Source organism: Canis lupus, chromosome 25, assembly GCF_011100685.1.
Source record: "Canis lupus familiaris isolate Mischka breed German Shepherd chromosome 25, alternate assembly UU_Cfam_GSD_1.0, whole genome shotgun sequence".
Taxonomy (NCBI): domain Eukaryota; kingdom Metazoa; phylum Chordata; class Mammalia; order Carnivora; family Canidae; genus Canis; species Canis lupus.
In genome coordinates this window covers 45,029,087-45,052,830 of record NC_049246.1, presented here as the reverse complement: position 1 = coordinate 45,052,830, position 23,744 = coordinate 45,029,087, and the positions used below count along the sequence as shown (strand labels likewise).

The window sequence follows — 23,744 nt, the reverse complement described above, 5'->3', positions numbered from 1 at the left end:
GAACACAGGGACAGATGTGCACTGCCCACCACGTGGGCGAACCCAACAGCGGGCAGCAGGAGTGACTTCCAAGTACATGCACGCTGTGGTGCAGTCAAGGCACCAGAGCCTCACCCGGCTGCTGGGAGCCTACAGAGCGCGATCCATCTCCCCACGGACCTGCAGAGTGAAACGCACTCTGGGTTTCAACAAATATTTATCGAACACTTAAGTGCAAGTGTGGCTGGGAATATGATGATGAAAGAGACAGGACCCTTGACCCTTAAGGAAATTGTGCAGTGATAGAGGGATACTTTAACAAAGTAAAAGGTATCATAGGAATTCGCTTTGTTTTTTTTTTTTTTTTTTTTTTTTTTTTAATCTTTTTTATTTATTTATGATAGTTACAGAGAGAGAGAGAGAGGCAGAGACACAGGCAGAGGGAGAAGCAGGCTCCATGCACTGGGAGCCCGATGTGGGATTCGATCCCAGGTCTCCAGGATCGCGCCCTGGGCCAAAGGCAGGCGCCAAACCGCTGCGCCACCCAGGGATCCCGAGGAATTCGCTTTGAATACTAAGAAGAAAGTGAGACTTGGGGCTGGGGATAGAGGAAACAAGAAAGACACAATGTTGATGACTGTTTAGACTGGGTGACTGATGAAAACTCCTCTGCCTATTTTTGTGTACATTTGGAAATTTCCATCAGAGGTACAGGCAGGGTGCCCTGGAAACTCAAAAGTGAATGAAACACACCAGAGGCCTCAATGCAAGGCCCAGAGCTGCTACCACTGTGGCTAAAGGCAGCTTACTGCCCTACACCCCAGTTCCTGACCTGGCAATCCCACCCCAGGGGGGGCTGCCCAGAGCAGGAAATGCCCAGGGAAAGCAGCTCACATGCACTGCAAAGCAGTGTCATAACCCCCGGTACTCAAATGCCTCCTCCCTGGGTTCTACTGCCCCCTTGCCCGTTTTCAGACAGAAGGCAGAAATAAAGTCCTGTATTAAGCAGCAGCCTCTGGGCTGCCGTGCTTACGGGAAGTGCTTTTTCTTCACTTGAGAACACTCAGTCCAGCCACTGCTAGCACCTGCCACTGACATCCTGCGATAACATCCTTCCAGTGTGTTCTCAGTGCGTAAATAAAACAGAAAAGTGGGGTTATGTAATATACAAATTATTTAATAACCTGCTATTCTAAATTTATTGTGACCAGATCTGGTTTTGGGGGTTTTGTTTCTCTATAGCCTATTTCCGGTTCATCTTTTCAAATGCTTAAGGACACTGAAATTATTATGAGCAAATCTAAGAAACTGACAGCATTTCATGTATGCAATAGTTTCAGCGTCAGGCTAAAATATATCTTTCCAAAAAAAGTGTATCTTATTTATATCAAGACCTTGAACTCTGCTTAGATAAATTTAGCATTATTTTCAACACAGGAGTTAAACATTTAAACAAGGGGAACATAACTAAGATACTGCATATAATGTATTCATTTATTAGGATACTATGAAGTTTAAATCCTATGTTTTTACTAGTGATGCCCTTTTGTATATCTGGCTCCTTAAACTTCCTCTGTTTTGATCTGACAGTTGGAACTGTTTCAGAACATTCCAGAGAACAGACTAAGGGCAGACTTCTGCATCTTCTACTACCAGAGCACTGCATCCTATACTATCCATATCAGGAATCCTCAAGTGAAGGATAGCATGTTAAGCTTTTGTTTTTGTTTTCTTTAGCATACAATAATGCTTATTTTAGAAAATTCAGAAAAGTAGGGCAGCCCAGGTGGCTCAGCAGTTGAGTGCCACCTTCAGCCCAGGGCCTGATCCTGGAGACTTGGGAATTGAGTCCCCACATCAGGGTCCCTGCATAGAGCCTGCTTCTCCCTCTGCCTGTGTCTGCCTTTCTCTCACTTTCGCTCCCTGTGTGTCTCTCATGAATAAATAAATAAAATCTTCAAAAAAAAAAATTTCATAAAAGTAGAAATAAGAATAATCCAAATTGTACCACCCCTGGTATCAGGGCACAATCCCTGACATCAGTTTGAAAACTTTCCTCGTCTTACTTCCTATGCGCGGTGTTTTGCACACAGCTGAATGGCATTCTGTACACACTGCCTCTCTGTTTCCCCAACATCAAAAAGTACTGTCCTCATTACTGCCTTCCTCAGTCACCGAAATGGCTGCAGCAGGCACAAGAGAGCAGTAACTCCCTCTGCCACCTCCCAGTTCTGTGGCCTGGGCACTCAGCCACCTCATGGCAACATCCGCGCACTCGTGAAAGTGAATTAAGACCACCCGTGCATGGTGCCTGATGCCAGCATGAAAGAGCTATGTCAGCTCTGGTCATTAATCCACTGAGTTGTTCCACTGGAGTGTCTTAGAGTTTGCATTTTTATATTTAATGCTGCAATGAACATAATGTCATTGTATTTTTTCATATTTAAGATTATTTCCTCAGCATATGATCCCACCAGTGGAATTACTGAGTCAAGAGTATGGACTTTTGGGATGCCTGGGTGGCTCAGCGGTTGAGTGTCTGCCTTTGGCTCAGGGCGTGATCCCAGAGTGCCAGGATCAAGTCCCACATCAGGCTCCCTGCGTGGAGCCTGCTTCTCCCTCTACCTGTGTCTCTGCCTCTCTCTCTCCATGTCTCTCATGAATGAATGAATGAATGAATGAATGAGTGGAATAAATAAATAAATAAATAAATAAATCTTTAAAAAAGAAAAAAAAGAGTATGGGCTTTCCTGTTTTTCAAACATGCCATCAAATCATTTCCCCAAATGGTTGTACCCATATGTGCTGATGGAGACTGAAGAAGCTACAGGGTTTCTATAAACAGCAAAATCCAGCTCATGCACAATACTGGCTAGATATAAAAATACGCTTAGACAATTATGACTAGTACACAGTAAAAATACACTTGGACAATCAGATTCCTAACTCAGTATTGGGTTTTACAAAACTGGGTTTTACTTGCCCTCTTAAAGTACCTGAAAACATAGAGAAAAGAGATAAAGAACAATTTCTTAGACTTTCTTTTTGCTCAGTTTCTGAGTATCAATCCATCTTTATCAAAGAGTTCAAATACAAAGACCACCAAGTGGGATTAGATGTACAAGAGGAATAATTTATTTCAAATTTTCCCAAACTATCAAAAGAAGTAAACCAAGTCCACACCCCCCAACTTGAAATATAGGAGAGTTCTAGGATGACAGAAAGTCAGAAATACAGGGATCCCTGGGTGGCACAGCAGTTTGGCGCCTGCCTTTGGCCCAGGGCGTGATCCTGGAGACCCAGGATCGAGTCCCAGGTCGGGCTCCCCGTGCATGGAGCCTGCTCTCCTTCTGCCTGTGTCTCTGCCTCTCTCTCTTTCTCTCTCTGTGTGACTATCATAAATAAAAAAAAATTAAAAAAATAAAAGTCAGAAATACAATTGTTTCTGTTCAAACCCTTCAAATGTGTAACTGTCTCACAACCATCCACAGGAATGATGCTATTATGAATCCCTCTGTGAACTCCACTGAGGCCACTCCAAAATGGTCAAGATTACCAACCAATTCTGAGAAACTCATAGCTGATTTTAAGTATCACAGGATATGTAGCTTGAGAGGCTGAATCCCACTGGAAAAAAAGGTAGCTTTCTTCAACAGTGCTGGGACATCCAAATGCAAAAGACTGAAAACTGGACCATTACCTCACACCATCTACAAAAATTAACAGAAAAAGAGCTAAAACCATAAAACTCCTAGAAGAAAACATTAAAGTACATCTTCATGACCTTGGATTCAGTAATGGCTTTTCAAATAGGACACCAAAAGCATAAGTAAGAAAAACGTAGATAAAACTGGACTTCGTCAAAATTTAAAACTTTTGTGCATCAAAAAACACTATCAAGACAGTGAAAAGAGAGGCGCTTGGGGAGCTCAGTCAGTTAAGTGTCCTATTCTTGGTTTCTGCTCAGGTCATGATCTCAGCGTCATGAGATCAATGGCTCCATACAGAGTATGCCTGGGATTCTTTCCCTCTCCCTCTTGCTCTTTCTGCCCCTCCCCCCATTGGCATGCATTCTCTCTCCCTAAAATAAATAAAGTCTTTTTTTTAAAAAAGACAGTGAAAAGAGAACCCACAGAATGGGAGAAAATTTGTTGATCTGATAAGGGTCAGAATACCCAGATAAGGGTATTCAGGATATATAAAGAACCCCTCAACTCAAGAACAAAAAGATAACCCAACTTAAAAATGGGTAAAGGATTGAAATAGACACTTCTCCAAAGAGACACAAGTGGCCAAAAAGCACAGGAAAAAATGTTTAAAATTATTAGTTACCAGAGAAATGCAAATCAATACCAGGAGATACCGCTTCACACCCACCAGGATGGACATAACATATTAAAAAAAGAAAAAAACAACCAAACGTTGGCAAGTGTGTTGAAACTGGAACCTCCTACATCGCTGTCGTGCTGTTGGAAATATAAGAGTGCATGGCCATTGTGACAAACAATTTAGAGGGTCCTCAATAATGTAAACACAGAACTACCCCACAATTCCACTCCTTGGGTAAATACCCAAAAGAATTGGAAACAGGCTTTCAAATAATAACTTGTTCACAGCAGCTCTATTCAAAACAGCCAAATAATAGGAGCAATTTGAATATATATTAGATGAAGGGATAAACAAAATGTGGTATATCCATACAATGGCATACTATTCAGCCATAAAAAGGAACAAAGTGCTGACACACGCACAACATGGATGAACCCTGAAAACATGATGCTAAGGGAAAGATGCCAGACACAAAAGGCCACATGCCGTGTGATTCCACTGATATGAAATGTCCAGAAGAGGCAAACCCACAGAGACAGCACATGAGTGGCTTGGGGGGTAGGGAACAAGGAGTGACTACTTAACGGAGAAGAGGTTTCTCTGCAGGGGATAAAAAAGTTCTGCAACTAAATACTGGTGACAGATGCACCACCGTGGTAATGTACCTAACAGCACTGAACTGTATACATTTAAAATGGTTATGGGGATCCCTGGGTGGCTCAGCGGTTTGGCACCTGCCTTCGGCCCAGGGTGTGATCCTGAGGTCCCGGGATCAAGTCTCGCACCAGGCTCTGTGCATGGAGCCTGCTTCTCCCTCTGCCTGTGTCTCTGCCTCTCTCTGTGTCTCTCATGAATAAATAATACTTTTTAAAAAAATAAATAAAACAAAATAGTTAAAATGAGGGGGCACCTGGCTGGCTCAGCAGTAAAATGTGTGACACTTGATCTGAGGATCATGAGTTCAAGCCCCACGTTGGGCGTGGAACCTACTTGAAAATAAGTAAAAAATTTTTAAAAATAAAATTGGTTAAGGGACACCTGGGTGGTTCAGTGGTTGAGCATCTGTCTTCAGTTCAGGGCGTGATCCCAGGGTCCTGGGATCAAGTCCCATATCGGGCTCCTTGTATGGAGCCTGCTTCCCCTGTCTCTGCCTCTCTCTCTGTGTGTCTCTCATGAATAAATAAATAAAATCTTTTAAAAATAAATAAATAAAATGGTTACAATGGTAAATAAAGAAAAAGAACAAGTGTGCCCCTCTTCCATTTTGCTACAATGGACAAGGCACCACTCTACCTGGATCCTGGGGTGTACTTCACCATCGTAGGGCCAGAGGAGCCAGGCTCAGGAAAACCACCACAACCCAGGTACCGTGACATTCAGATGCAGAAGAGCAAAGCCAGCCAGAAGCAGGTGGCAGGGCACCCAAAGCACCACACTACTCAGACTACTCAGAGGTGGTGGGAAGAGCCGGCCCAGAGCAGCACAAGCTCAGCACTGGATGTGGGGCCAATCTCAGGCGGGACTCACACTCCCTGTTTGAACAGCAATTCAAACCAACAGACCAACAAACATTCCAGGACTGATAAATCAAAACAAGAAAGTTAGAGGTAGGAGGGTAAAGATACACCATAAAACACAGGCATAAATCTGAATTAATATATTACAGAAACCAGAAAACCATCTTAGCAAATACGTGTTTCTTGTTGTAGGATTACAAGACACTGACTCTACTGAAAAATTAAAGTTTTTTCAAGGACAAGGAGCACCAAAATGAGAACAGGATGAAATTAAAGTACAACAAGCTGCGATACAGGCCATGATTAGAAAAGGAAGCAAAAACAATCACGCCCCAGCAGAATTAAAATCCACATGTAAGGGGCTAGAGGGAAAAATGTACACTGCAGAAAATGTCATAGATCGTGTACAAGACAAAACCAAGACCAAACTGAGAGCTACAGGATATAGTGGAGAGAACACAAGACTGGAAAGAGCTCACGTACAGAGGGGTGAAGAGACAGATACATCTACGAATATTAAGAACCACAGAAAAGGAACACAAAATAAATGGAGATGCAAAAGTCAGAGATACAACCCCCAAAAAAGAAAGCAAAGACCTGCCAGGTGGATGTGCTGAAATCACTGGGCGCTGCATGTCCCAGGCAGCACGGAGAGGAGGGCAGCACGGCTCATGGGCCTGGGCCAGCAGCCTCAGCCCCAGGACACCGTGCCCCACATCCCCACCACGGGGTTCCATCCCGAAAGTTAAACAACAGATGGCGATCCAGCAAGCAAATGCTCCAAGGCCAAAGAGCCAGCTTGTAGGGGCTCTCCTGGGAAAAAGTGAACAATGTGGGCATCAAAAGGAATGACTGTGACCGACTGTAAAACACTGGATAAAAATAGTGAACCTCTGGTGACAGAAAGGGAGAGAAGAAGGGGAACATTTGCCTCTGCCGGGGATGACTTTCCTACCAAATCTTGACTTTGAAAATTGGTAATTAAACAGAAAGAATCCAGCAATTACCCTGCCCTTTTTTTTTTTTTTTTTAAAGATAAATTGTAGTCCTTCCCCAGTGGAAGTGGGGAAAATTTACAGAAGAATACCAACAGATAAACATGGATGAAGTGAGTGACGGGGGGGGGGGGGGGGGGGGGGGGGGGGGGGGGGGGGATATCTCCATTTTGCAAACTCGTTAATTGATTTGGGCAAGTCTTAGGAAGGAATGCTGAAAACCGCTGAAGAGAAGGATATTTGCATAGTGCCCAGGAAGCACCTCACAGGTTACCTCCTGACTGCAAAGAGGGAAATGTACATTTCTGATGGAAAGATCTAGCATCTCCGCATAAAACAAATGATGACACAGCAGAGGGAACAGGCTGAAGGACACTGAGCATCCAGATGGAGGAGATCTGCCCAAAACATCAACCTGAATGTAATTGACTCTTCAAACCACTCGTTTCCAGTTTACAGCCCATAAAAGGATCAAAGAAACCACAAGGAAACAATCAGACAAATCCAGACACAGATTTTACAAGACCACTGCCCCTGTCTCTTCAAAAAGTCAATGTCATAGTGGGGAGGGGAGGGAGAAGGTGCCCATAGGGAGCTGTATAAGCTGAGAGACTCCTGAAAAGGTACAACAAAATATAATGCATGAATTTTGATTGGTATATGGTCCCCCGAGGGAGGCTAATAAAAGACATTTTTGGTTCAACTGGAGGAATTTAAAAATGATGTGCTTATTAGATATTAGAAAATTACAATTAATTTTTAGGTGTAGGAACGCCTGGGTGGCTCAGTCAGTTAAGTGTCCGCCTTTGACTCAGGTCATGATCTCAGAGTCCCAGAGTCTGCTTCTCCTTCTGCTCCTCACCTTGCTTGTGCTCGCATGCTCTCTCAAATAAATAAAAATATTTAATAAATAAATAAAACTTTTAGGTGTAATAATGGTACACAGGAAAATATCCTTATTTTTAGGAGTCCTTATTTTTAGGAGCTTAGATAGAATAATGGTATTTTTAAAATGTCATTTTTAGGAGGTGCATGCTGAGCTATTTAGGGTTAAAGTGTTGTGATGTCTACAAACTACTTTCAATGGTTTATCAGATGATTTATATTCAATACATATAGATAAGGCATTCTTGGCAATATGCAAACAATTACTGATTCTTGGTAGTAAGTTATTAAGCACACACTGTACTATTATTTTTAAATTTTTCATAATTAAACACTGAAAAAGAGCTTTCCTTGCAAAGATATTCTTCACAGAATATATGGTACAATGCCCATAAAATTCAAGTGAAAACTTACATATACTTTCATTCCAACTCAGTTATACATACCCAGAAAAATGGTCTAGAAAGAAATATAAAAGTAACAGTAATGATAGTGCAGGTGGGCCTCCAGGTGCTGAAATCAGGAACTTACCTTCTTCCCTTTCTTTCCCTCCCTCCCCTCCTCTCCCCCCACCTCCCCAGCTTCACCCACTTCCTTCTCTGACTGGTCCCCTGCTCTGCCCACATCCTAAAGCCAGTGGCTGAGTTCCCACATTCAGACAATCTCTAAATGGGAGAGAGCGGGCCTCTCTCCCACGGTGCTGCTGTTCCCTCTCTGGCTCCAGGAACCACTCCCACTGTTGCCACAGGACCATCAAGGGGCTGGGAAGGATCCAGTAGGAAGAGGTGCAATCTGGAAATCTATGAGGCTTGGGTGGCTTCATGGCATGCTGGCAAGCTACCTAACTGCTCTGAGTCTGTACCCCTCCTCTGTGAAGTTGGGATAGTTGAGAATATGAGGATCCAGGGTACCACTGCAGCAAAATCCCAGAGCTGGTCCTCACGTAGAACTCCAGAGAAGTGCTCCAGTATCCAGTCAAGGGAACCACAAGCCACCTCTTCCCAATCCCCACAACAAACCATCATTAAGTTCTCACAATGTCAAATCCAACTAACTCTTATCACCACCACCCCAACACTGGCCTAGGCTACCTGCACCCACTCAGGTGGCCACAACAGAGCCGGAGAAATCCTTTCAACATAGATCAGATTATGTCTCACTCCTTCCTAAAAGCAGGGACAGTTGGCTAGCTCAGTTGGTAGAGCATGTGACTCTTAGTCTGGGTGGTGAGTTTAAGACCCATGTTGGATATAGAGATTGCTAAAAAAAATAAAATAAAATCTTAAAGCAACAGCACCCCACTCCTACAGAGCCCCCTAACACAGCCTCCTACCCAGCCCCCCCAGCCTCATGTCCCTGTCAAGGACACCTTAAGTCTTGCCAACTCTATCCACACCAGCTTTCTTTCAGGCCCTTGACTTTCCCAAGCATCCTCTCTGGCCACAGAGCCTTTGCACACCTCTTTGACCAACTACATCTTCCTCATTCTTTTATTAATCCTTTAAAAAATGTTTTTCATTATAAAATAGCACACATAAATATAAGCCCACAGAACAAAAGTGCATATAATTACCACAAATTGAGAACCCACTATCTAGGTCAAGAAACAGAACACTCTGGAAGCTTCCTCTCTCATGGAGCACCCAAACCTACCCAGATTTTTCCATCATCCAGACATCTCTGATAATCATTTCTTTGCATGCAAGCTTAAAGACACAAGCCGGCAAGACTAAACACCTAAGTGCCCTATCTATTCTGTACACAACTTTCTTTCATGTCTGGCTTTTTTGGCCAGACTACATCAATGCTGTGATTAATCCTTAAATCAGCAGGTAGCAGCAGTTCGTTTTCACTGATGCAGAATATTCTCTTGAAAGAACATACCATAAGTTATTTATCCATTCTACTGCTGACTAATGTTTGGGTTCCCTCCACTTTTGAGCTATTAAAAAAAATACACTAGTAATACTCTTGTACATGCCTCTTGGAGTACGGTAGCTTAGCCATTAGATACACACACCTAGAAGTAGAACTGCCGAAACATAGGATATACATTTCTTTAACTTTAATAGACACTAGCGAAATGTCTTCTAATGTGGTGTCGCCGACATAATATTCCCACTAACTGTGGTGAGCTTTCCCTTGCTCCACCTCCTTCCTAGCACCCAGAAAGAGACACCAAATGAAGAGAGATGCACAGGGCAAGGTATAGGAGTGGTAAGGAGCAGAGAATGTCCATGCCCTCTCTGGGCATGCCAACACACACACACACACACACACACACACACACACACACACACACGTGTTCGCCAACCCAGAAACTCCTTGAATCTCCTTGTTAAAAGAGTTTTTATAACTCAATCTCCAAGCCCCCTCCACTCCTACGAAGTCGGAGGTAAATGCTGAAAGTTTACACTTCTAATCACTTGTTTGGTCTTTCTGGTAACCACCTCCCATCATGAGTCACCCCGTTAGCATAAATTCAGATGTAGCCAAAAGGAGTTCGTTATGAATAAAAGAAGACAATCTTATCACTCACGTTCCAAGTGAACATGAATTTTAGGGGAACACTATTCCAACTATTACTGACTCCAAGGTAAAAAGCAGTCAGCCCTAGATGCCAGCTCACTTCCACAGACCTTCGTCATCCTGTTTCTAGCCCTGTAATTCTGCAGTATCTTATCAACTGCCTCCTATTAGGCGACGGTGCTTAGCAGAATGGCTGGTCAGTTACTCAGCCCACCACTAATAGAAGCAGAAGTCACTTTCCCCTACTCACCTCCCCCTACCGCCCCCCCTTCCCAGTATCAGGTCAAAATCACTGATTACATCCTCCCAAAGCACTCTGGCTGTCACCTGCTTAACGCTCATCCCCAATCACAGTGCCACGCTAACTGTGTGATCACCTTACTAATGTCTGTCTTCTCTTCAGACTATTAGCTCCAGGGGTGTTTATGGTTGTCGTTCAGTAAGGTACACCAAGAGCCTAGTACACTTAACAATATTTGCTGAGTTAAAATGAATCTGTGAAACAAGAAAAATAATGACCAGTCCATGGTATTCCCACTCATATTCAATAAATTAACATTTTAAAAAGATTTTCATTGCTAATTATCTGCCAGATTCATTTTTATTTGCTCTTCTGGCTGCTAGAGATGAAGAATCAGCCAGCCCAAGCTAGGGAAGGAGAGGTTCAGAGAGAATGACTAAAAAGACAGAAGTAGGGCAGCCTGGGTGGTTCAGCGGTTTAGCGCCACCTTCGGCCCAGGATGTGATCCTGGGGACCCGGGATCGAGTCCCACATCAGGCTCCCTGCGTGGAGCCTGCTTCTCCCTCTGCCTGTGTCTCTGCCTCTCTCTCTGTCTCTCAGGAATAAATAAATAAAACCTTAAAAAAAAAAAAAAAAAGACAGAAGTAATCATAAAAGAAACCATTTACTAAAGGCTGATAATATGCCAGGCCCTATGCTAAATGTACGTAGATTGTTCCATTAACTTCTATGACTTAACATCATTTCTATTTTAAGGATCTGACAACTAGTATTATCCTTCCTATTTTGCAGATGTAGTGCTCGCTTCAGCAGCACATATACTATTTTGCAGATGTGGAAATTGAGGCTCAAGAATACATTTATTGTCATTACTGACAACCCAGGAACTGGTATTTTCCCTGTTTCAGATCAGGAAACCAAGTCTTAAGTGGGAGTAGAATGTGAATCAATTTGTTTAACAACAAAGTTTAGACTCTTAAATATGCACATGAGCTTTAAAAACCGTTCATACCACTACACACCTGCTAGGATGGCTATAATTGAAAGACGTAATAACTGAAAACATGGAGAAACTAGAACCCTCACACAGTGCTGGAGAAAATAAATGTAAAATGGTACAGCCACTCTGGAAAACAGTCCAGCAGTTTCTCAAAGGTCAAGCACAGAGTTGCCATGTGACCCAGCAAACCTACTGCTAAGCAGACACTCATGAGAAATGACACACCACATATGTCCACACAGAAACAGGTACGTGAATGTTCACAGCGGCCTCATCCAGAATGGCCAAAAAGTGGGATTAACCCAAATGTGCAGGTGCCAACATGGGTAACCTCTGAATGCTAATGCTAAGTGAAAGAAGCCAAACACAAAAGGCAGACATACTGCATGATTCTATGTATGTGAAATGTCCAGAATCGGCAAATCCTCAAGACAGAAAGTAGATCAGCAGTTGTTGAGGCTGGGAGAGTTAGAAGGAATGAGGAACGGATGCTAACGGTTATGGGGTTTCTCTTGGGGGTGATGAAAACATTCTAAAATTGACTGTGGTGATGGTTGCACAACTGTGCATACATAAAAACCACTGAACTACATACTTTAAAGGAGTTAACTGTACGGTATGTGAATTATATCTTTATAAAGCTATTTTTTCAGTATTTTACAACTTAAACATTTTGCCTAATTTCTACTAGCCTTCATTTCACAATGAGAAAAATGCTTTGTTTAAATTTGAAATCAGGAATATGAACATTTTTCTGCACAAAGCCAAAAATGTTGGCTTTTTAAAAACTTTGAAATAGATTAAACTCTATCTTAACTGAGATGCTTTACAGAATCACACTGCTCTTTATTCAAATTTTAAAATGCCTTATAATGTGCTAGTGAATTAATTTACCAGTGTATTAGCCTATCTTCCCTTTTCACACTAACTATGAGGTCCTATAGAGTCAGTATTGTGTGCCATGGTTAGGAAATACAAATGAAGTAATGGGCTTCCCAGGGGCAGCTGGAATTTGGGAGAATATCAGACATGCATGACATGCTAAACTTCTAAATGACCATCTCAAATCTCCACTCATCAAGTTTTCAGTAACGCTAAAGGCTTGGGGGAAAATTTTAAAAGAACCTCTTAAACTACAGATTTCTTTGGAGTTTGGGAAAGCTTCTCTCGACACATATGTCATAAGGACTTGTTTCTCAAAGTCTGGTCCATGGACCAACAGCAGCATCTCCTGAGAGCTGATTAAAATGTAGACTCTCAGACCTACACCCCGGACCTACTCAACCAGAATCTGCTGTTAAACAAGATCCCCAGGGTATGTGCCTGCACAATAAAATCTAAGAAGCACTGTCATAAGATACTTCCCTTCCTTTTTCCATTAAGACAGCTCTTACCTCGCACTGGACTGGTATTTCAAAAACTTGACATGCACACACCTCTAGTACCTGGGCCAGCGTGTCCTCAGTTCCATTCCTTGATCTTCTGCTCTATTCCAAATTGCAGAGGGGCTGATCCCTAACAGGCTGGGTTTCCCAAGCAAGAAGGGGATGGGGTTAAGACTCCAGCAGCAGCTGTGCCCCCTGAAAGGCACCAGGGCCCCCCAGACAACCGACAACCCCAGGCAGTTCAGCCTCTTGGCAGGTGGAAGCTGCTCCTGGGGTCTAAAACGCCACCTCCTCCCTGTCCTCCAGCTCAGGGGTGACAGTGGTTTCCTATCTGTTGCCTCATCTCAGGGTTGCTTCACTGGCCACTGTTTGCATCCTCAGTTCTTTTATCATCTGTGCAACCACTCCCCTACATTAAATTCCCTCTGTTTTAAATACTTCAAGTGGTTTCAGCTTTCCCATTTAGAATCAGAATGATACTCCTATCATTTCAGAGATTTCTCTTATGCACCACATACACCACAGCAATTTTCTGAATGGCTTATATGCTTTAAAAATGGGGGGGGGGAGCTACTGCACACAGAAAACCTCACACTTCCCACATTCAGACAATCTCTAACAACACGAAAGAAAAATTAGCCTTAAGCTATCTGTACAGCAGATGTGACTGTATTCAGCAACTCAAGTCCTCAGGGTGTATTTTTAACACTCTACCCATCACTCCTCCTCAACCAGAACAGCTGGTAGGTACAGCAGCTATTGTTTTCTTTGTTTTTTTTTTTTGTTGTTGTTGTTTGTTTGTTTTTGAGGTGGGGGAAGCCTCCTAAGGAACAGAATTCTGGACAAATACTGGAATCTCTGAGAGATCTAATCTTTTTTTTTTTGTTGTTTTAGGTTTTTTTTATTTATTTATTTATTCATGAGAGACAGAGAGAGACAGAGAGAGAGAGAGAGAGAGAGAGGGAGAGGCAGAGACCTAGGCAGAGGGAGAAGCAGGCTCCATGCAGGGAGCCCGATGTGGGATTTGATCCTGGGACTCCAGAATCACGCCCTGGGCCAATGGCAGGCGCTAAACCGCTGAGCCACCCAGGGATCCCGAGAGATCTAATCTTAATCACACTTGTAAATCACATGATCCACCCCACACTGGGCACATACCATGCTCCAGGACCAAACAACAGGGGGGAGCAACTCTTATCAGTATCCTTTAGGGCTACTTGGAGATCTTCCTAAAAGCACATCTTGACTGGTCACTCCCATGCTCTGAATAACCCTCAGTGGTTCCCTCTCGCCCAAGGCCAAAAACCCAACTCCACAGCTGGCCCTTTAAAATCCAACCCAATCTACCTTTCCAGCCTCTTCCTAATTCTTCTCCACCTGACCCACTCACCTTCTGACCATTCCCAGGGGTGCCTAAACCTTTCGATACAATACGTGTGGATATGCATCAACTATGTGCAAAGCCCGTCCTTCCCCAGTTAGCCTGGCAAGCTCTTTCCCTCCAGATTTGTTTTAAAGGGGATGTCCCCTCCCTGCCTGCCAGGGTAGCTGGATTCTCTGCCCCCTGAGCTTCCACAGGACTTACTATGTCTTACTGTCCCATGCACAGGCGTCCATCTCCTACAGACTAGGATCCAGACTCCTACTGTCCATCTTGGGATCCTGACCACAGTTCAGATCCAGATCCACCTCTACAACCTGTGACGCCCTGAGCAAGTCACTTAACCTCTCTACCTCGATTTCCAATCCCATGTAGATGGGGGCTGATAGACAACAGCCGACTCAATGGGTTCTCACTAGCACTAAATGAGTTAACCCGTGTAGACTGCTGCACAGTTAACCCAAGAAAAGTGCCTGGCACACTGCCTGGTAAGCAAAGAAGAACTGCTACCATTACAGTTATGACCATACCGCTATGCCTGGAACAAAGGAGGCGTTCGATACCTATCTGCTGAACAACTGGAACGCTTCTCAGTTAAACTTGTTTGTAACACGTTCAGACCAAAGATTAGCCCCAGCACAAGGATCCAAGGCTGACAGAAGGCAGAGCAAGAAATGGCTCCCACAGTGAAAGTACCAGCGGAACCTCACTGGCCCCGGAGGAAAAGCGCAGTGCAGCAGGATGAGCGCCTGTGCCAGCTGGAGCGGCCGGGGCTGCCCACAGACCAGACCCAGCGTGCCCTCAGCCACCTGTGCGGCCACCTGCCTGGGGCAGCCGTGTTCTAACAGAGACGGCTCACCTGTGGCGAAAACCATAAGCAGCCTTCAACGGGAACCGCCATGGGAAAACAAAGGGCTCAACTTTCCTCCCGCAGAAAGGAAATGCGTCTTTCTCGCAGCGAATCTTCAGCCGTCGGGAGTTCTCCGGCCGGCGAGAGTTCGGTGGCCAGCGGGGGCGCGGCCAGGATAAGCCCCCCCGCCCCGACTCCCGGCTTTCCCCAGGGACCGCGCATCCCTGCCTCTCGGGGCACGGAAACGCGCGCGAGTCCGGGAAGAGCCCCCACGCCCCGGGCCAGCTGGGTGTCCCCGGGGACCGCAGGCGGGTCTGCGGAGCACCCCGCGGGCAAGCACCCGGCCAGCCCTCGGCGGCGCGCGGAGCCCGGGGCTCGGGGGCGTCCGTCTGCGGGGCGCAGCCGGCACCCCTGCTCCCGGAGCGCCCGCCCCGCGCCTCTGGGCCTGCGTCCTCCCGGCCCTCGCCGCGCAGCCCCCCCCGCCGCGGGCGCCCCCGGCCCGGCGCCCCGCCCCGCCCGCCCGCCCGGCCCCGCGCGGCGCCCACCTGCGCCCCCTGCGCCCCCCGCCCGGGTCCCGGCCGCCGCCCCGCAGGGAGGGCGCGCTCCCCCGGGGCGCGGGGCGGGGCGGCCGGCCCGTTACCCCGCGGGGCGCGCTCCGCCCGGCCCCCGGCGCCCGCGGGACCCCGGGCCGGGCTGGGCCGGGCCTGGGCGGCTCTCGGGCCGGGCCGCGGGCCTCACGGGGCTCCCGCGGCGTGAGGGGCGCGCGCCCGGGCCGCCGCCGCGGCTCACCTTCTGCCGGATCTGGCCCGACGTGGACACCTTGCGGATGAGCTTCTGCGGGGAGCCGGGCTCCGCCTCGGGCTCGCTGTCGGACGACTCCTCGGGCGGCGGCGGCGGAGGAGGCTGCGGCGGACCCGGCGGAGGGGCGCCCGCCGCCGCCGCCATGCTGCCGGGCCAGCGCGCGCACAGCGGCCGGGGGCGGGGCCGGGGGCGGGGCCCGGAGGGGCGGGGCCTGGAGGGGCGGGGCCGGGGCGGGGCGCCGCGCCCCCTGCCGGCCGCGCGCGCAGCCGCAGACGGAGCCGCGCTCGGGCCCCTCCGCCTCCACCCCCGGGGGTGGAAGCGCGGGGAGGCGGGGAGGGGGTGGAAGGGGGGGGGGGTCTTAGCGTCTGTTTATTTTCTTTTTTCTTTCTCTTATTTATTTTTTTGATTTTCTGTCTAGGACACAATTTGTGTGGTTTTTGTTCCATGTTCACTTTTTTTTTTTTTTTTTTTTTTTAGTCTTCCAGTTCAAGAATGTTAAGTGATGGGGCAGCCTTCAGCCCAGGGCGTGATCCTGGAGATCCAGGATCGAGTCCCGCGTCGGGCTCCCTGCGTGGAGCCTGCTTCTCCCTCTGCCTGTGTCTCTGCCTCACTCTCTCTCTGTGTCTCTCATGAATGAATAAATTAAAAATCTTAAAAAAAAAATGTTAAGTGATCTCCGGGAGGCTTGGGACCGTGTCCCGTCTGGCCCTGCATTGTGTCGCGTCTATAGCAGCGTCTGGTATTTAGTAGTTAGTTGCACCACAAGCAGCTGGGAGTGGATGGCTGCATGCGTGAATGCAAGAAAGAAAGAAGAAAGTACTGGCCTCTGGGGATGCCAGAAGAGGGACAAGTGATTCCATCTGAGAAGGGTTCCTGGAGAAAAGCTCCCTGAGTTAGAAGGAACGGGTAGCAGGAGTTACCACTCCAGGGGACGGGGTGAATTGTGTTCTAGGAGGAGGCACCCGATTGTGCAAAGGCCCAGAGGCCAGAAAGAACAAGTGGAGCAGGGAGTTGTGGCCTAAAGGGAAGAAAATAATGGGAAGAGCTGTGCCTGGGAGTGGGCAGGTCAGATAGGGCTTTGTAAACCTGATAAAGGGGTTAGTCCCGAGTGCAACAGGAAGCCCTTGAGGGATTTTAACCCTGGGCGGGGCTGAGTCACAAAGCTGGGGCCCGTGAATTAGGCTTTGAAGTAATCAGGCCAAGTGGCTGCCCTGGGTCATTGGGAGGGGCTGCAGAGATAGAGAAGTGGACTCAAGATGGGAGGGATTTGTAGGTGGAGGCAGGAGGCACAGGTAACTGGGATGAGGCCCAGGGTGCTGGCCAGGACTGTGGGATGGCAGATGGGTAGGTGGGACCATTCACCTGAGGGCACAAGAGAGTGCACTTGTTTGTTTTGCTGCCATACAGCTGAGAAGGGCACCTCCTTAGAAGGTTGCATGACTTCCCCTTGCCCTTTCGGAAGGCTGCTGCTAGAGACTTAGTGGCCCCTGGCCTGCCTGCCAGTCAGCATGTTTTGGTGCCCCCACCACGCTGGGTGATACTTTCCAAAGGCAAAACAAGTGAACCCTCCCCGAGGGGACACAGAATAGCATCTAGCACGGGGACATGGCCAGGGGAATGGACTCACTGCCAGGACACAGCGCGTCAGGGCCTAATGCAGGAACACTCTGACAGCCCCAGAGCCCCTGGGACATTGCCCAGTGCTATAGCCACTAGGCACATGGGGCTTCTTCCATTTTAATTCCAATTAATTAAAAATAAATGTTCAGTTCCTCACACCAGCCACATTCCAGGTGCACAATAGCCATGTGTGGCTTAGCAATTACTACAGGAGACAGGACAGATACAGCACATTTCCATCATCACAGTAAGTTCTGCAATGCACGAAGGTAGTGACGGCTCTCAAGCCGACCACCTGGCACGCACGCCGAACACTTGACCAGTGATTCTAATCCTCACACCAGCCCCACAGAGCAAGCTCACTGGGCTCACTCTGGAGATAAAGACTGCAGGGGATCCCTGTGTAGCGCAGCGGTTTGGTGCCTGCCTTTGGCCCAGGGCGCGATCCTGGAGACCCAGGATCGAATCCCACATCGGGCTCCCGGTGCATGGAGCCTGCTTCTCCCTCTGCCTATGTCTCTACCTCTCTCTCTCTCTGTGACTATCATAAATAAATTAAAAAAAAAAAAAAAAAAAAAAAGACTGCAGCCTGGTTCTGATACGTCTCCCAAGGAGGGGAAAAGAGACAGAGTTTGGACCGGGACCATGTGACTCCACCGTTCTTGATGCTTCTAGGCTAACTCTCCCAGGAAGCTGGCCCTGGAGTAGCTTGTAGGAAGCAAGAGCAGAGGAGGGCCTGTTATGGGCTGAACTGTGCCCCGACCCGTACATGCGCCCCCCCCACCCCAACATTCACACATTGAAGTCCTAACAAACCCTCAGATGTTATTCCTAACATCTTAATGTGACTGTGTTGAAGGTGGGGCCTTTAGAGAAGTAATCAAGTTAAAAGGAGGCCATGAGGATGGGCCTTCATCCGGTATGATTGGTGTCCTGATAAGAGGTAGGAAATTGGTCACACACGGGCTCAGAGGGAAAACCACGTGAAGATATATACAGAGATGCCATCTCCAAGCCAAGGAGAGAGACCTCAGCATAAAAGGACTGCCAACCTTGATTTCAGACTTCAGGCCTCCAGATCTGTGAGCAACATTTCTGTTGAAACCCAACCCCCACCCCACGCCCCAGTCTGTGGTCTTTTGCTATGACAGCCAGAGCTCACTAATGTGGTGTCCTGCATCCCTGCGGAGGTTGGTCATATTGCATCAATTAATTACAAATGGTGTGATATGTAAGTGCGAAATGTAGGGGAACTAAGTTAATTCTGTCAAGGATGTTGGGAGGCTCTACAGAGGAGGGGTGACTCTAAACCTGGAGATTTGAGTAGAAAGGTAAGAGGATGGAGGAGTTTTCCAGGAAAACACAACAAGGCAAGAGGCTCCGGGGCAAGTTTGTTGTTGAGCCAAGGACGAGGGGAGAAGGCCTGAGCACCTCCTGTGCTGCACTCAGGAGCAAGGGCTGCACCCCTCTGGCACAGGGGCCACTGAAGGGTGTTTGTTTGTTTAAGATTTCATTTATTCATGAGAGACACAAAGAGAGAGGCAGAGACATTGGCAGAGGGAGAAGCAGGCTCCCTGCGGGGAACCCAATACAGGACTGGATCCCAGGACCCTGGGATCACACTCTGAGCCGAAGGCAGACACTCAAACACTGAACCACCCAGGCGTTGAAGGGTGTTTAAAGCAGAGGAACCCATGTATCTGGGCAGAGAATGATCAGAGGGGAAAAAAAAGACTAGAAATAGGGCATTACAAAGTAATTCACCAATCCAGTCAATGCTTGATTTGGGGCAGAACCAAGGCAGTGGTCACGGCAGTTAGAGAGAGGAGGTGACCGGTGGGAGACTCAGCAGAGGTGGGAAGAAAAGGGACCAGCTGCTCCTGTTGGGAGATTAAGGAACAGGATAAATCTGGATGCCTCTGGGGAATATGGGTTTCAAGAAGGATGCCGCCCCAGTGACCACAAGTAGACCTAATGGAGATGGAGATGAACTTGGTTTTGAACAAACTGAGTTTAAGGTGCTTGAGGGAGCTGTCGACTACACCCAACCGAAGCTCAGGGGACGTCCGGGCTCTAGAATCCCTCATTTTAGAGGCAAAAAGCCACAGACATGAACGTGAGTTGAAAGGCAGCAGCTGCGGCTGGAAAGGAGCATATAGCAATTATGAAAAAGAACTATAAATTGTCCCAGCCAAGAGGAGCCCAAGGAGACGTGATGACTAAATGTCATGGGGATCCTGGAACATAAAAAGGACATTAGGTAAAAACTAAGGAACTCTGAATAAAGAATGGGCTTCAGGGGCACCTGGATAGCTCAGCAGGTTAAGCGTCTTCCTTCGGCTTACGTCATGATCCCGGGGTCCTGGGATAGAGCCCCACATTGGGCTCCCTGCTCAGTGGGGAGCCTGCTTCTCCCTCTCCTGCTCCCTCTCCCCCTGCTATCTCTCTCTCAAATAAATCAAATATTTTTTAAAAATAAAGAATGGGGGACACCTGGGTGGCTCAGCGGTTGAGCATCTGCCTTTGGCTCGGGGCCTGATCCCGGATTCCCAGGATTGAGTCCCACATCGGGCTCGTTGCATGAAGCCTGCTTCTCTTCCCTCTGCCTGTGTCGCTGCCTCTCTTTCGGTGTCTTTCATGAATAAATAAATAAAATCTTTAAAAAAGTAAAGAATGGGCTTTAGTTTAATAATAACATGCCAGTATAGATTCATTATATGCGGTGCATGTGCCATCCTAGTTAGTGTACGAGGTTCCTAACAAGAGAAGCCGGGTGTGGGGGAGTTCACTGTCCTAACGGTGCAGCTTTCCTGTAGATCTCAAAGTACTTGAAAATAAAAAGTGCGTTTTTGAAAAGAGCATTAGGCTCATTAAGACTCGTTATGTTCCTCAATCAGAGCAACACAACTCTAGCACATTTTCTCTGATGAGCGCAGAAGCCTTTGTGTGGTGGTGTGCCCGCCGAGCGCTGTTCCCTTGGCGATCTCCCCCGAAGCCGCTTGCCTGTGAGAGCACATTCCCTCTTTACAGAATGAGTCACGCTGTGAATCATCTCTAACAATGTGCGCCTCCCCGAATTCACCCCACCTTCAGGGCACATCAAGGTGGCAGTAATAACACACTTCACATCCAACCTAATCCTTCTCCATTTGTCAATGTAAAAGTGCACGCACCTCCTGTCAAAAAACAAAACAAAACAAAAAGCCACTTCATATTAGAATGCACGCTGCACTTCAAAAAACATGGGAATGATCTTATTTTACCCTGAACCAGGGTTATGATTGACATTTGGAGCAGGACGTTTCTTCACCGCGTTTGACATATGATTTCCCTGGCTCCCATGCATCGTGACAACCCAAAACCACCCCCACACATCTCCAACCAAGCCAAGGGTGGGGGGGACCCATGTGCCGCATCCCCCCAGGGATTAGTGAGGTTAACCCACGGAGACAGTGGTCTTACACTGGGACCTGGGTCGGGAGCAATGGGAAGTGTTACAGGGAGAGGAAAACAGACTCTCTGAAAGGAAGTTAACTAGCAACGCACGTGATAAAACTGTAGTTCACTAAATACACACAAGAGTGCAACTGGAAAAATGAGAAGCAGATGGGTGGACTGTACCAGTGTCAACGTCCCGGTTGTGATAGCATGCCACGGTTTTGCAAGATGTTGTTAGCCTTGGGGAAAATACAGGATCTCTTTGTATTGTCTCTTACAACTGTATGTGAATCTACAATTATCTCCTTAATGTTTCGATTTTAAAAAAAGAACTTAAGGGCAGACATTGCTGAATCAGGAGAGCTAACCCTCCCTCTCTGAGCCTCCCAAAGTCTCAGCATCAGACAGCGAGCAGAGGGGCTGAGTAACAGACTCAGGGAAACCAGAGTCCCAAGTCTTGATTCTGACTCTCACCAGCTGTGTGACCTTGGGTAAGGTGCATCACGTCTCTGAACCGTGCTTTCCTCATCTAACAAGTGGGAATGATGGGGCCCACTTAACAAGCATGGCTGGAATGAGGAGATGCAAGGTGTTTTAGCACAAGGCAGGTGCTCGATAAGTAGCAGGGATTCCAGCTCTCCAGCCCTTTGCTGGCTTGCAGAGCTCTGTCCCACGTTCCCAGCCACCACTCTCTCCGCGTAGCTCTCTCAATTCTGTTGTGCCCTGTTTCTTCCGATGCACCTACCTGGGAAACCCTGGGCCACACCTCCGTTGCGCTCTGTTTCTTCCGATGCACCTACCTGGGAAACCCTGGGCCACACATCAAACCTGCACGTGAACGTCCTGCCTCCTGACAACATGCCAGCGGACACTGGAGCGAGCGCAGGCCCAGCTCAGGCAAGGCTCTGCATCCATCCCATTCGGAGCAGCTGGCTGCTGGCTTCCTGCTCCACCCCCACACCCTCCCCAGGGTGGCCAGCTGCAGGCTATATTCTAGCCAGCACCTGGAAGTCTGTGAGTTGGACCATTTGGTACCAAAATAACCTAGAGGGCGAGGGCCTTTCGGGTCTCTGGTGTGCTGGATTGGCCTTCCAGCTCTAACCCACACAGTGCCAAAGGTCAGGCCCGCTAATATCCACACTGACTTAGGATGTCCTGGGGTCAAGCAATGCAGGAACTGTCGGGCTGGTCCTCTCACCAGGCACTGCTGGGCGGACTCCCGGGTGCCCAGCTTGCTTAGGATCTCCGGCGGGAGCCAACCACAGCTGGCCTGTGAGCTTGGGCGGAAACAGAGGAAGGGCTCAGATCCCCAGAGCGGCAGGCCGCCCCTGATCCTTCCTGAGTATCCTGAGAGGGGGCGTGGGCTGGAGGGTGCTGTTCCTTGGAATCGGAGAAAACACGAAGGAGAAATTGTGTCTGACCCTGCAAACCCACAGGCCAAAGGCCCAGTCTTCTGCCTTTTGTATTATTATTATGATGATTTTATGATTAATCCATCTCTAGAAATGAATCCTCATCCCTGTCAATATCAGGATACCTAAAACTCAACACCTGAGTCCACACCTTGCTTTGTGTATGTGGGATCCTGTCCAAGGTTCCCAAGTGGAGCCTCCAGACTGGATCCCAGTCCTCAGGACACAAGCCAGCCTGTCCTGCTGAACAACCCCAGATGTGGGAGCCTTTGTGTGCATGGAGCCCATGCTAAGGTCCTGCCCTCTGCCACGGCTCCTGGTCCTGGGGACCTGACCCCACCCATGTGTCCCTTCCCATTCACCCTCCTACCTTCTGTGAGGGCTCTGACCTGTGCAGAACTCTGCAAACCCCTTTGATCCTACTCCCCTGAAGCATAGACCAGAGCCTGCACTTCCCCCAGCCCCTCCCTGGCCCTTGGCAGCAGCCCCTCAGAGTGGTGTGTGCCCCGAGCCAGGAAGGGGACTCAAGGACAGAGCCCTGGCACCTCCTCCACCATCCCATCTCCACATAACTCCACCTCCCTCCCAGACACAGAGCAGCCTTTCCCCTCCCCCAGCCTCCATGAAGACACTCTAACAAGCCCCCTCCTCCAGGACAAAGGGTCCCTAGGGCTGGTGCTGCCATCACTGGCCACAGGGCCTTGATCTACCTGACCAAAGCTGGGTGGGCCAGATTCTCCTGCCCAGGACCTGCACACTGAAACCTGAGCCCCAGAGACTGAGGGCGCCATTCTGTGACAAATCTGCCTGGAGGGCAGGACCCTGAGGCCCTGGGCAGCCCGGGGAGCTTCTGATTCCTGCGCACCTGGCGTGGGTACTCAGATTCTTCCTTTAGTCCCGTTCCCCGAACCCCTCCAAGGCCCTCCCAGTGCATTTCCTGTTTCCCCTTAAACTAGCCAAATCTGACTCTGTTGCTTGCTCTCAAGAGAGACTTAACCAACCAACAGGGACTCAAACAGGGACTTGGACCGAACGTCAAATTAGTGATGAAGAGTGTTTTGGCCACACTTGTCCTTTGCCTTGTTTATCTCAGGAGGCTCTTGTGGGGGGAGGCATGGAGCTTGGCCAGGTCACTTGAAACACTGCTCCCCCCTGCCCCCATATGTTTCCAGGGAAGCAGTTTATCCCCAGGACTCCTGGAGAAAGTACCAGGCTCCACTGGGTGAGCACACCAAACCTGGGACGTGTTCTCGCCTCAATGAGCCAGCGCTTCCTTTCTAGATCCTTCCCTCCCCCACCTGAGACACAAAGACCCGGAGGGCTGCAGCTCCCAGGAGTCAGTGACATCACTCAGCCGCAGCAACAAGCCAGCCGGAATCAGA

The 23,744-nt window shown here is 48.2% G+C and overlaps 1 protein-coding gene across 3 annotated transcripts in view; it reads right to left on the bottom strand.

The window, feature by feature from the left end:
* The window catches only part of DGKD (diacylglycerol kinase delta), a 110,518-nt gene extending 94,478 nt beyond the window's left edge, over positions 1-16,040 (bottom strand). For 2 of the 3 annotated variants that reach the window (XM_038574228.1, XM_038574229.1), the window contains exon 1: positions 15,881-16,040. In XM_038574228.1, the coding sequence (XP_038430156.1) occupies positions 15,881-16,036 (156 nt within the window). In that variant the 5' untranslated portion in view covers positions 16,037-16,040. Of the gene's footprint in view, positions 1-15,100; positions 15,221-15,880 lie in introns of those variants that run through there. The other variant, XM_038574230.1, reaches the window with a different exon arrangement.
* Between the last annotated feature and the right edge of the window lie 7,704 nt (positions 16,041-23,744).